This window comes from Leucopleurus acutus (assembly GCF_964270905.1).
Source record: "Leucopleurus acutus genome assembly, chromosome: 11".
In the NCBI taxonomy this organism is placed as follows: domain Eukaryota; kingdom Metazoa; phylum Chordata; class Mammalia; order Artiodactyla; family Delphinidae; genus Leucopleurus; species Leucopleurus acutus.
The window spans coordinates 77,776,937-77,790,465 of NC_139152.1; the positions used below are offsets into that span (position 1 = coordinate 77,776,937).

At 36.4% G+C, this 13,529-nt stretch overlaps 1 protein-coding gene across 7 annotated transcripts in view; it reads right to left on the reverse strand.

Moving 5' to 3' along the window:
• Positions 1-13,529, reverse strand: part of CEP83 (centrosomal protein 83) — a 126,530-nt gene that overhangs the window by 42,833 nt on the left and 70,168 nt on the right. For all 7 annotated transcript variants that reach the window (XR_014326618.1, XM_082850834.1, XM_082850830.1 and 4 more), the window contains 2 exons: positions 4,559-4,651; positions 2,548-2,679 (listed from right to left, as the gene is read on the reverse strand). Coding sequence is in view for 6 of the 7 variants with exons in the window: in XM_082850834.1 (XP_082706960.1) it covers positions 2,548-2,679; positions 4,559-4,651 (225 nt within the window). In the remaining variant the exon portion in view is untranslated. The remainder of the gene's footprint in view (positions 1-2,547; positions 2,680-4,558; positions 4,652-13,529) is intronic.

Below are 13,529 nucleotides of genomic sequence, written 5' to 3' on the forward strand. Positions count from 1 at the left end.
ACTGGATTACTCTTTCATTCATTCAGGCTACATTACAATCACCTGTACCTAAAACTCTTTGTACTGCTCTTCATTACTATTTGCAGAATAATATAAAATCAGAGTCCTAATAAAATATAAACACACTAGTACCACTTCCAAATAACAACTATATATGTAACTTCAGAATTTCATCTGTATATAGTCAAATGCACTGAGAAATCACGCCATTATCTTTTTCATAAAGATATCTTCTTTCATATACTTTTTAAACTTCAAAATAGCATGAGGGACATGTGAATTCCTAGAGTGCTCCTCAGGAAAACACTGACAAAATCTTCCTCAAGTATTCCCCTATGAAACAAAACACTAAAGAATATTCAGTTATTTCTTTTATCTGTAGAAGTGAAAATGTACAGTATTGTGTGATTCCTTAATTAATGCAAGAAAATCCAATTATTTTTAGTACACCAAGCTAATATATTTTATACCAGTTAAAATTGTAAAGTTGATAGATGGCAAGAGTAGGCTTTACTTTGAAGTTTTACTGCTGTTTTGTGTCCACATCATCTCACTAGTTTTTAATTGTAAAGAGAAACTGGAGTGTAAAGATAAGTGATGGAATGAAAGCAGACACCCAATTATCCACTAATTAATATTACTCCTGCATAATCAACTAGGAAGTAGAAAGGAGAGAACTTCAGTCTTTTTTTTTCCCCCACAACTCACACACACACTGTATTTTATTTTTACAAGAGATAAGCTGACACCAAGCATTGTAAATGGATGGCCACAACAAAAGCAACAATGACTGCAATTACCAAACATGAAACACATTCGTACGAGAACTTCAGTCTTATTAGAAAGTTTTACTTTTCTAGCCTTTACTAATCATGGCTTCTTAGCTAGCCGTTTATCTCCAGATTTCTAAGAATGTCATAAGACATTCCAATTAGAAAATTATTTAAGATGCCACTGGCACCTTAAAAGTTTTAATGAATATCATTTGGTCTTTCATGGGTGAAAAATAGAATAGGCATCAGGTTTCAGATGCAGGTTTCATTCTTTAAAAACACAATAAAACTAGAAACTACAGAATACAAATAATCATTACCAGATAAACATCAACATTAGACTTTTAAAAGCAAAGTATAAAATAAAGCATCACTATCTTCAGCCTCAGTAGTTACTCTTCAATATACTAAATCTACATTTTAGGTTGGAAATCTTTTTATCATTCTTTTTTTTCCACAGGAAAATTTTTATATGTAGTTCCTTTAAGTCTATCATAATTACAGACTCAAAATCTTTCAAAATCTTACATAATATAAATCAATTGATCTCTCTACAATATTACAGTGGTTAGATGGTCCCTAATTAGCATGGCAACCTCAAATCATTAATAATTTGAAACTTAAAACTCTGGGTAGGAGTTGGGGTACCTGAGCTCTACTGTTAACTTGGCTGCTGAGTTTCTGTGAGACTTTGGGCAAGTCACTTATCTCGTGCTTCAGTATCGCCATTTAAAATGGAGAAAATAAGACGGTCCTGCTCCATATCACTGACCATAATAGACATGAGATCATAGGTAAAAATAAATAAATAATTTTTTAAATGAAAAAGACTATAATTATTTATAGTTTTTTGGTACCAAATTCTTAATGGACTCAAATGATCCAAAGTTCATTCAACTTCTTACTTTTCAAACAATCATGGAGGAATTTGCTCACTGATAAGAAGAAATCAGTCTGATCCAATTAGTAATTGGTAAAGGAAGGAAAGTATATTTTAGCTCTTAATTCCAAATAAAGTCAATGCAATAAATGTATTATGAAGATGTGTTCGTACATAGAATGCTTCATGTAAGTAAGGACAACAAGCTATTTTTTAATAAATTCAACTAGCATTAGATTTCTTATTTGAATATAGCAACATAAAACTGATATTTCTCTCTTTCCATCCTGAAAAATCACCTAAAAGCAACATGAAGAATAAGAGACACAAACCTTGTTTTTGGCAAAATTAGGAGACAAACGACAAAATGAGAAGAGAGGCTGCCAAACTTAATAGATAGAGAATAGGGGTATAGGCTATAGGCATCAGAGACAGAATGTTGCAGTTGTAGATGCCAGAAAGAACGAAGTGATGGTGATGGGCACATCCTAATGTATAAACCCGTTGTTTGTATCAGTGGAAACAAGGAGCGTGGGCTGACAGCCAGAGCTCTCCTGAACATGGTTTGATTCCAATAAGTAGAGGGGGACAGTGCTAAATAAGCAATCACACAGACAAACTGTATTTGCAAAGAGAAGTCTGTCTCTGCTATCTATCTCCACTGACTGGGGCAAAATAAATTTTCTTCATCTTTTCCTCTTTTAACAGTCCAAAAAGAACATTCACCAGAAAAATGTTGCTATAGAGCAGATGAAAATCATGACAAATACTTAACCATTAATTAATAAAACAATTATGCAATCAACTTTAGGTTGAGATTCACAAAAAATATAAAATCATAAAATTTTATTGACTAGCAGGATAAAGACTAAACTAGTATAATCAGTCACTCACCTCTGATTCATATTTTATTTTTTCTTCTTCTAAAATACGTGCACATTCTTCTTTCTGGTGTTCAAATTCTGATTTGAGAAATGTATGCTCATAGCGAAGTTTATTATATTCAGCTCTATACTTTTCTACTTCCTAAATTAAAAGAAGAGTATAATTTATCACAAATTTATAAATGAAATTTGTACTCACTTCAAAAATCACCTTTTCAAAAATTTTAAATTGTTTTATATTAAGAGCCATTCTAAAAGTAAAAAATTAAGCTTAACAGAAGTATAAACAAATCTTGGAAAAGTTCTCATGACAAGAATGCTACAAACAGAACTAGCACACTCCTGAAAAGGTATCAGTAAAACAAATTACCCTTCAATTAATCTTATTTCCTCACTGATTCTAATAATAAAAATGTATTAGCATGTCAAAACTTTTGACCTCTGGGCTTAATAAAATAATATTTAAAAATGTAGCACGCCTTTCAAAATAGATTTTAAAAATTAATTCTGTAATAAAATATAAAATACCCCCTTAAAAGTCAAAAAGGATGAATTCTAAGTAGGTAAATGATTATTTGAATGTTTAGTACAGTAACTCAAGGTTCAGTCAAATATTACAATGATAGTCCAATTCAACACACTAGTCTGAAGTATATATGTAGCACCAACTCTCCTGACTAACCAAGAACACATGCAATGCCTATGCTCTAAAATTCTGCTTCCTAACACTTCAAAAGCTGCTGGCATTCTGAATCTCAATAAAAACTCAGGTAACAGAGCAGGAAGATGGAGACACTATACCAACATACATCAGGGAATTAACAAGGAAAGCATGCCTCCTAAAATACTCAGCTCACTATAAATCTTTAGTTGAAAGATTTCTAAGCCTGTTTACAAACCAAGAAAGTGGGTTTTGTGATTTTATCAGAAACATACTTTTTTTTTTAAAAAAAAACATGCTTTTACTTAACTTGATCACCTACCTCAGATTTAAGTAATTTTTTATAATCCAAAATCAAATCTACTCCTAAACCATAATGCTCTGGTTACCCATCAGGATGATATTGAAAAGATGACTTTATCAAGCCAGAAAATCATTTATAAAAGAGGATTCCCACAACTGTTTTGTGCAATGACAGCATCACTAGTCTACAACTTTCCAAAGGGGACCATTTTGAGGGGGACAATATTCATTTGTATGTATAAGGCCCAGTATGTTTATTAAATAAGATAACGTATAAAATGTCTAGGATAGTACATAATATAGTCAATATCTGTCATCTCTTCCTGTTCCCTTTATTAAACATTCAGTCACATCATACCAACATTTCATATGAGGAGACTGATCTCAATCTGAAGAAAAACTAACAAATTTTTACTTTTCTGAGGCTGCATGAAATTCATTCTTTCATTCAGCAAACATTAATTGAGCACCTGTTGTATGCTAGGAAGTGTTTTAGGAACGTGGACTCTAACAGTGAACAAAACCAGATAAAGGTTCCTCCTTTCATACAACTTACATTCTAGCAGTTGTAAAAGGGAAAATTTAAAAAATAAGCACAATAAATATTATATAGCATATTAGAAGATTATAAATACTAGAGAAAAATAAAAAGTAGAGCAGGGTAAATGGGTATCCAAAAGTCTAAAGAGTGACAGGAAAGGCAAGTTGCAATATTAAAAGGAGGCAGGGGTTGGTCAAAGTAGGCCCTACTGGAAAGGTGAAATTTCAGCAGACTTGAAAAAGATGAGAAAATTAGCCAAGAGATATGTGGCAGGAATAATAGCTAGGGCAAAGACTTGAACTGCACCGTTTCTGAAGTGCCAAAGAAACACCAAGAAGGCCAAATGTGGACACAAGAATGGGATCTGATCGTGTGCAGTCTTAAAGGCTGCTATAAGGACTCTGAGTAAGAACGGAAGCTGTTGCAGGGCTTTTGAGTAGGAGAATGATGCTTTTCCTCAAGCCTTTCACAGTCACATGTAGATAAATGCACAGTCCTTCTATACAAATTACTTACTTCATCCAGATGCCTAAAACATTCTCTCATTGGAGTTTCTAGTTCTTGTTGTATTTCAGCTCGTAACAATTCCAACTTTTGTGGACTTAATACCTAATATGTAGAGAAATATAAAACAATTCCAAATATGAAATCACAAATATTAAATTGAAGAATCAGACAAATTTCAAAGCTTCTCTCTTAATTATGACAGTGAAATTAAACTAATAGAAATTTCATGATATACCTAATTTTACAATAACCATTATATAAATAGAACCATCACTTGAAACAAAGAAACTCAATTTCAAGCTCTCAGAGATGTCCAAAATTCCATTAACATGAAGTAAAGACAATTACTGATTATTATTATTGTTATTAATAGGAAAAACTATGTTGGCAGCTAAGATTATCATGTTGGATACAGTGGCTGATTCTATTTTGTAAAGCAAGCAAAATAAAGGTATAACAATTTGGTATACCACAGGAAATTCTTCAGACTTATTTTCAATCAGAGAAAGCTCATATTTACCAGCAAAATTACTTTAGGCTCCTCCATGTTATACTCTTATAGAACTCATATTTCAATAAGTATTTACGTAAGATCCTTAAAAGAACACACAGTTAGTCTTTAGTCACCATGTGTTCCCGAAACCTCGCACTACTGCCTAGCACAAAGGAAACACTCGATTATTTCTTTCTTTTTTTTTTTTTTTTGCGTTACACGGGCCTCTCACTGTTGTGGCCTCTCCCATTACGGAGCACAGGCTCCGGACACGCAGGCTCAGCGGCCATGGCTCGCGGGTCCAGTCGCTCCGCGGCATGTGGGATCTTCCCGGACCGGGGCACGAACCCATGTCCCCTGCATCGGCAGGCGGACTCTCAACCACTGCGCCACCAGGGAAGCCCCGATTATTTCTTGAATCAATTAATTAATGAATACTAGTTGTAAAAAAAAAAAAAAAAAAAGACCTAGTTTGTATTTACATTAATCTCTGAAAACTAAGAATAATATTCATTTGTTTATTCATCAATACTCCAAATATTCCAAAAACTTTACTGAATGAATGCCTACTATATGTAAAGCATTGTGCAACATACTATAATCTACATAACATACTGTTCTAAATTCCTTACATGCATTAATTTATTTAATCCCTACAACAATCCAGAATATAGCTACATTATCATACCCCTTTTTATCAAAACTGAAACACACAGAGTCAAACTTGCTAAAGATTACAAAACCTCAAAGGAAGTATATCTCTCCCCATAAAAAGTTCAAACTTTCAAGTGAAAAATAATTTATACATATGAATACCTATAAAAATAGGCAATACAAGCTTACCAGAAAGGTAAAGATGAACAAAAAATGATATTTAGGACAGAAAGAATGGCACATCAAAGGAATGGGAAAACTAAAGCTTAGGTAGAACCCAAAACCGAAGAATGGATAAAATATTAAATTCCCTGGGGAGAAAAATGATCCTCAAAGGTGACCTAAAGGCATTTTAGGTAGAACCACCCTAAGCACTACAGAAAATTTAGAATCCTGTGCCCCTGTGTTAATGTTGGTAGTAATCTCTAGACTCTGTGACACCAAGGCCATGCTGACACACTTCCATTAAACGCCACCTTGGAGAGCTGCACCCTGGCTGGAAACAAAAGGAAAAGAGGTGGGAGCCACATAGTGGAAGCTTCATGAACACCAAGTTCATATTCTTATAATTTACTCAGTATTTAAAAATTTTTTCCTTTTACTTAAAATGAATAAATTACATAAATAAAATAATTCAAACAAAATAAAATATAATATTAAAAAACTAAGTCTTCTCACTTCAGTCATCTAGTTTCCCTCTTAGGAAGCAACCACTGTCAATAATTTATGTATCCTTCTTGAAGCAGTACACAGATATATAAGCATATATACCACTTCTAATTTTTCTATAAAGAAAGGCATACCATACACATTTTTCTGTACCTTGCTTATTCACTGAAGATGAATAAGCATTACCATACTATATTTTAGGAAGAAGCAAGATGGATCAAAAGTTTTGGTGGGAGAGAACTGGTGGCTATGGGAAGGAGAGGCAGTGAATGGGGCTAAAGAAACCAGATGGAAAGATCCTGTTGTTATGGTTTATGATGTCAAGAGTCTGTAATAATTTCAAGTCCAAAGTGAGAAGGAATGGTAATTAAAAAAGAATAAGTAAATTTTATTTGGATGCTTTTTCAAACAAACCAACTTTAAAAATAACAACAAACAAGCAAAACTGTGAGAAAATTAGGAATACGTGAACAAAGACACAACACTAAGAGGTTCAAAGAAATAAGTACTTTAGGTATGTAAATGGTATTGTGGAAACACTTTTGAGGAACTGCTTTGGTATATAATAGAGATGTATACTAAAATATTTAGGGTTGAGATGATATGATTTGCTTCAAAATAATCCAGAGGGGTTGAGAGACAGAGGCAGAAGTGTTAAAAGATAAAACAAGACTGGCTCAGAGATGGTAATTACTGATGCTGGGTGATGGGTATGTGGGGATGCATTGTACCACTCACTATACTTCTGTACTTGTTTGAGATTTCCATAATTAATTAAAATATTTTAATTAAAAATAAAAGTGCTGGGCTTCCCTGGTGGCGCAGTGGTTCAGAGTCCGCCTGCCGATGAAGGGGACACAGGTTCGTGCCCCGGTCCGGGAAGATCCCACATGCCGCGGAGCGGCTGGGCCCGTGAGCCATGGCCGCTAAGCCTGCGCATCCGGAGCCTGTGCTCCACAACGGGAGAGGCCACAACAGTGAGAGGCCCGCATACCGCAAAAAAAAAAAAAAAAAAAAAAAGTGCTTCCACTGCCAGCAGATGGCATAGAGACCAGGTTTACCCTCCTGCCTGAAACAAACAAAAGACTGAACAAAAAAAAAAACAATGGTTTTCAAGACATTGGACATAATGAAGCAAGAAAGATCCCTAAGAGACAGAAAACACAGAAGGTGAGCTTTGCAAAAGCTTCCTGGCCATGGCAAAGGACCACCTGAAAGGATTAGAGGGATGAGTATTTAGAGCTCTCACAGAGTTCCTTTTCCCAAAAGCCAGACTTAAAACTTCATTTCAGAGAGAGACGAGTAGAGTACTCAGAAGGCTCTCAGTAGTGGGAAATAATTAGCACTAAACACTAATCTGTTCTCACTTAACAAATCTTAAAAGCAAGACTCAGAATGATAAAACTGTTTCCAAGGAACTGTGTCCCAGAACAAAGCTTAAGAATATTTACCAGAATACAAAAATATCTAGCACTCACCAAAGTAAAATTCACAATGTCTAGCATCCAATAAATATTTACCAGGCATAAAAGACCTAAGAATAAATTTGACCAAGGACGGGAAAAACTGTACACTGAAAACTATAAGACACAGATGAAAAAAACTGAAGATACTCAAAAAATGGAAAAATATTCCATGCTCATGGATTGGAAGAATATTGTTAAAATATGCATACTACCCAAAGCAATCTACAGATTCAGTGCAATCCCTACAAAATGCCAGTGGCAGATTTCACAGAACCAGAAGAAATAATTCTAAAGTTTGTATGGAATGACAAAAGACTCTGAATAGCCAAAACAATCTTGAGAAATAAGAACAAAGCTGGTGGTATCACACTCCCTGATTTCAAACTATACTACACAGCTATAGTAATCAAAACAGTATGATACCGGCACAAAAACAGACACATAGATCAATGGAACAGAATATAGAGAGCCCAGAAAAAAGCCCATGCATATATGGACATTTAATCTATGACAAAAGAAAAAAATACACTGCAGAAAGGACAGTCTCTTCAATAAGTGATACTGGTGGGAAAACTGGACCACCACATGCAAAAAAAATAAAACTAGACGACTATCTTACACCATATACAAATTAACTCAAGATGGATTACAGACTGGAATTCAAGGCCTGAAACAGCCTCTTCAATAAATGATATTGGGGAGGAGACTGGTTCAAGATGGTGGAGAAGGACGTGCGCTCACTCCCTCTTGCGAGAGCACCGAAATCACAACTAACTGTTGAACAATCATCAACAGGTAGACACTGGAACTCACCAAAAATGATACCCCACATCCAAAGACAAAGGAGAAGCCTCAATGAGATGGTAGGAGGGGTGCAATCACAATAAAATCAAATCCCGTAACTGCTGGGTGGGTGACTCACAAACTGGAGAACACTTATACCACAGAAGCCCACCCACTGGAGTGAAGGGTCTGAGCCCCATGTCAGGCTTCCCAACCCGGGAGTCTGTCAATGGGAGGAGGAATTCCCAGAGAATCAGACTTTGAAGGCTAGCGGGATTTGATTGCAGAACTTTGACAGGACTGGGGGAAAAAGAGAGTCCACTCTTGGAGGGCACACACAAAGTAGTGTGCACATCGGGACCCAGGGGAAGGAGCAGTGACACCATAGGAGACTGAACCAGACCTACCTGCTAGTGTTGGAGGGTCTCCTGCAGAGGCAGGGAGTGGCTGTGTCTCACTGTGAGGACAAGGACACTGGTAGCAGAAGTTCTGGGAAGTACTCCTTGGCTTGAGCCCTCCCAGAGTTCGCCATTAGCCCCACCAAAAAGTCCAGGTAGGCTCCAGTGTTGGGATGCCTCAGGCCAAACAACCAACAGGGAGGGAACCCAGCCCTACCCATCAGCAGACAAGTGGATTACAGTTTTACTGAGCTCTGCCCACCAGAGCAACACCCAGCTCTACCTGCCACCAGTCCCTCCCATCAGGAAACTTGCACAAGCCTCTCAGATAGCCTCATCCACCAGAGGGCAGACAACAGAAGCAAGAAGAACTACAATCCTGCAGCCTGTGGAACAAAAACCACATTCACAGAAAGACAGACAAACTGAAAAGGCAGAGGGCTATGTACCAGATGAAGGAACAAGATAAAACCCCAGAAAAACAACTAAATGACGTGGAGATAGGCAACCTTCCAGAAAAAGAATTCAGAATAATGACAGTGAAGCTGAACCAGGACCTCGGAAAAAGGAAGGAGGCAAAGATGAAGAAGATGCAAGAAATGTTTAACAAAGACCTAAAAGAATTACAGAACAAACAAACAGAAATAAACAATACAGTAACTGAAATGAAAAATACACTAGAAGGAATCAATAGCAGAATAACTGAAGCAGAAGAATGGATAAAGTGAGCTGGAAGACAGAATGGTGAAATTCACTCCTGCAGAACAGAATAAAGAATGAAAAGCAATGAAGACAGCTTAAGAGACCTCTGGGACAATATTAAACACAACAACATTCACATTATAGGGGTCCCAGAAGGAGAAGAGAGAGAGAAAGGACCCAAAAAAATATTTGTAGAGATTATAGTTGAAAACTTCCCTAACATGGGAAAGGAAATAGCCATGCAAGTCCAGGAAGCACAGAGAGTACCAGACAGGATAAACCCAAGGAGAAACACACTGAGACACATAGTAATCAAACTGGCAAAAATTAAAGACAAAGAAAAATTACTGAAAGCAGCAAGGGAAAAATGACAAACAACATACAAGGGAACTCCCATAAGAATAACAGCTGATTTCTCAGCAGAAACTCTACAAGCCAGAAGGGAGTGGCATGACATATTTAAAGTGATGAAAGGGAAGAAACTACAACCAAGATTACTCTACCCAGCAAGGATCTCATTCAAATTTGATGGAGAAATCAAAAGCTTTACAGACAAGCAAAAGCTAAGAGAATTCAGCACCACCAAACCAGCTGTACAAATGCTAAAGGAACTTCTCTAAGTGGGAAACACAAGAGAAGAAAAGGACCTACAAAAACAAACACAAAACAATTAAGAAAATGGTCATAGGAATAACCATATTGATAATTCCCTTAAACGTGAATGGATTAAATGCTCCAACCAAAAGACACAGGCTCTCTGAATGGATACAAAAACAAGACCCATATATATGCTGTCTACAAGAGACCCACTTCAGACCTAGGGACACATACAGACTGAAAGTGAGGGGATGGAAAAAGATATTCCATGCAAATGGAAATCAAAAGAAAGCTGGAGGGCTTCCCTGGTGGCGCAGTGGTTGGGAGTCCGCCTGCCGAGGCAGGGGACATGGGTTCGTGCCCCGGTCCAGGAAGATCCCACATGCCGCGGAGCGGCTGGGCCAGTGAGCCATGGCCGCTGATCCTGCATGTCCAGAGCCTGTGCTCTGCAATGGGAGAGGCCACAACAGTGAGAGGCCCGCGTACCCCACACACACACACACACACACACACAAAAAAAAAAGAAAGAAAGCTGGAGTAGCAATACTCATAGCAGATAAAATAGACTTTAAAACAAAGAATGTTACAAGAGACAAGGAAGGACATTACATAATGATCAAGGGATCAATCCAAGAAGATGTAACAATTATAAATATATATGCACCCAACACAGGAGCACCTCAATATATAAGGCAACTGCTAACAGCTATAAAAGAGGAAATCGACAGTAACACAATAGTAGTGGGGGACTTCAACACCCCACTTACACCAATGGACAGATCATCCAAACAGAAAATTAATAAGGAAACACAAGCTTTAAATGACACAAAAGACCAGATTTAATTGATATTTACAGGACATTCCATCCAAAAACAGTAGATTACACTTTCTTCTCAAGTGTGCATGGAACATTCTCCAGGACAGATCACATCTTGGGTCACAAATCAAGCTTGAGTAAATTTAAGAAAACTGAAATCTTACCAAGCATCTTTTCTGACCACAACGCTATGAGATTAAAAATCAATTACAGGGAAAAAAAACATAAAAAAACACAAATACATGGAGGCTAAACAATACGTTATGAAATAACCAAGAGATCAGTGAAGAAATCAAAGAGGAAATCAAAAAATACCTAGAGACAAATGACAATAAAAACACGATGATACAAAACCTATGGGATGCAGCAAAAGCAGTTCTAAGAGGGAAGTTTATAGCAATACAATTCTACCACAAGAAACAACAAACATCTCAAATAAACAATCTAACATTACACCTAAAGGAACTAGATAAAGAAGAACAAACAAAACCCAAAGTTAGCAGAACGAAAGAAATCATAAAGATCAGAGCAGAAATAAATGAAATAGAAACAAAGAAAACAATAGCAAAGATCAATAAAACTAAAAGCTGCTTCTTTGAGAAGATAAAATTGATAAACCATTAGCCAGACTCATCAAGAAAAAGAGGGAGAAGACTCAAATCAATAAAATGAGAAATGAAAAAGGAGAAGTTACAACAGACACCGCAGAAATACAAAGCATCCTAAGAGACTACTACAAGTAACTCCATGCCAATGAAATGGACAACCTGGAAGAAATGGACAAATTCTTAGAAAGATATAACCTTCCAAGACTGAACCAAGAAGAAATAGAAAATATGAACAGACCAATCACAAGTAATGAAATTGAAACTGTAATGAAAAATCTTCCAACAAACAAAAATCCAGGACCAGATGGCTTCACAGGTGAATTCTATCAAACATTTAGAGAAGCGCTAACACAAATCCTTCTCAAACTCCTGCAAAAAGTTGCAGAGGAAGGAACACTCCAAAACTCATTCTATGAGGCCACCATCACCCTGATACTAAAACCAGACAAAGATACTACAAAAAATGAAAATTACAGACCAATATCACTGATGAATACAGATGCAAAAATCCTCAACAAAATACTAGCAAACAGAATCCAACAACACATTAAAAGGATCATACACCATGATCAAGTGGGATTTATCCCAGGGATGCAAGGATTCTTCAATATATGCAAATCAATCAATGTAATACACCATATTAACAAACTGAAGAATAAAAACCATATGATCATCTCAATAGATGCAGAAAAAGCTTTTGACAAAATTCAACATCATTTATGATAAAAACTCTCCAAAAAGTAGGCACAGAGGGAACCTACCTCAACATAATAAAGGCCATATACAACAAACCCACAGCAAACATCATTCTCAATGGTGAAAAACTGAAAGCATTTCCTCTAAGATCAGGAACAAGATAAGGATGTCCACTCTCGCCACTATTATTCAAGATAGCTTTGGAAGTCCTAGCTATGGCAATCAGAGAAGAAAAAGAAATAACAGGAATACAACTTGGAAAAGAAGAAGTAAAACTGTCACTGTTTGCAGGTGACATGATACTATACATAGAGAATCCTAAAGATGCCACCAGAAAACTACTAGAGCTAATCAATGAATCTGGTAAAGTTGCAGGATACAAAATTAGTGCACAGAAATCTCTTGCATTCCTATATACGAATGATGAAAAATCTGAAAGAGAAATGAAGGAAACACTCCCATTTACCATTGCAACAAAAATAATAAAATACCTAGGAATAAACCTACCTAGGGAGACAAAAGACCTGTATGCAGAAAACCATAAGACACTGATGAAAGAAATCAAAGATGATACCAACAGATGGAGAGATATACCATGTTCCTGGATTGAAAGAATCAATATTGCGAAAATGACTGTACTACCCAATACAATCTACAGATTCAGTGCAGTCCCTATCAAATTACCAATGACATTTTTTATAAAACTAGAACAAAAATTCTTAAATTTTGTATGGAGACACAAAAGACCCCGAATAGCCAAAGTGGTCTTGAGGGAAAAAAATGGAGCTGGAGGAATCAGACTCCCTGACTTCAGACTATACTACAAAGCTACAGTAATCAAGACAATATGGTAACTGGCACAAAAACAGAAATATAGATCAATGGAACAGGATAGAAAGCCCAGAGATACACCCATGCACCTATGGTCAACTAATCTATGACAAAGGAGGCAAGGGTATACAATGGAGAAAAGACAGCCTCTTCAATAAGTGGTGCTGGGAAAACTGGACAGCTACAGGTAAAAGAATGAAATTAGAACACTCCCTAACACCATACACAAAAATAAACTCAATATGGTTTAGAGACCTAAATGTAAG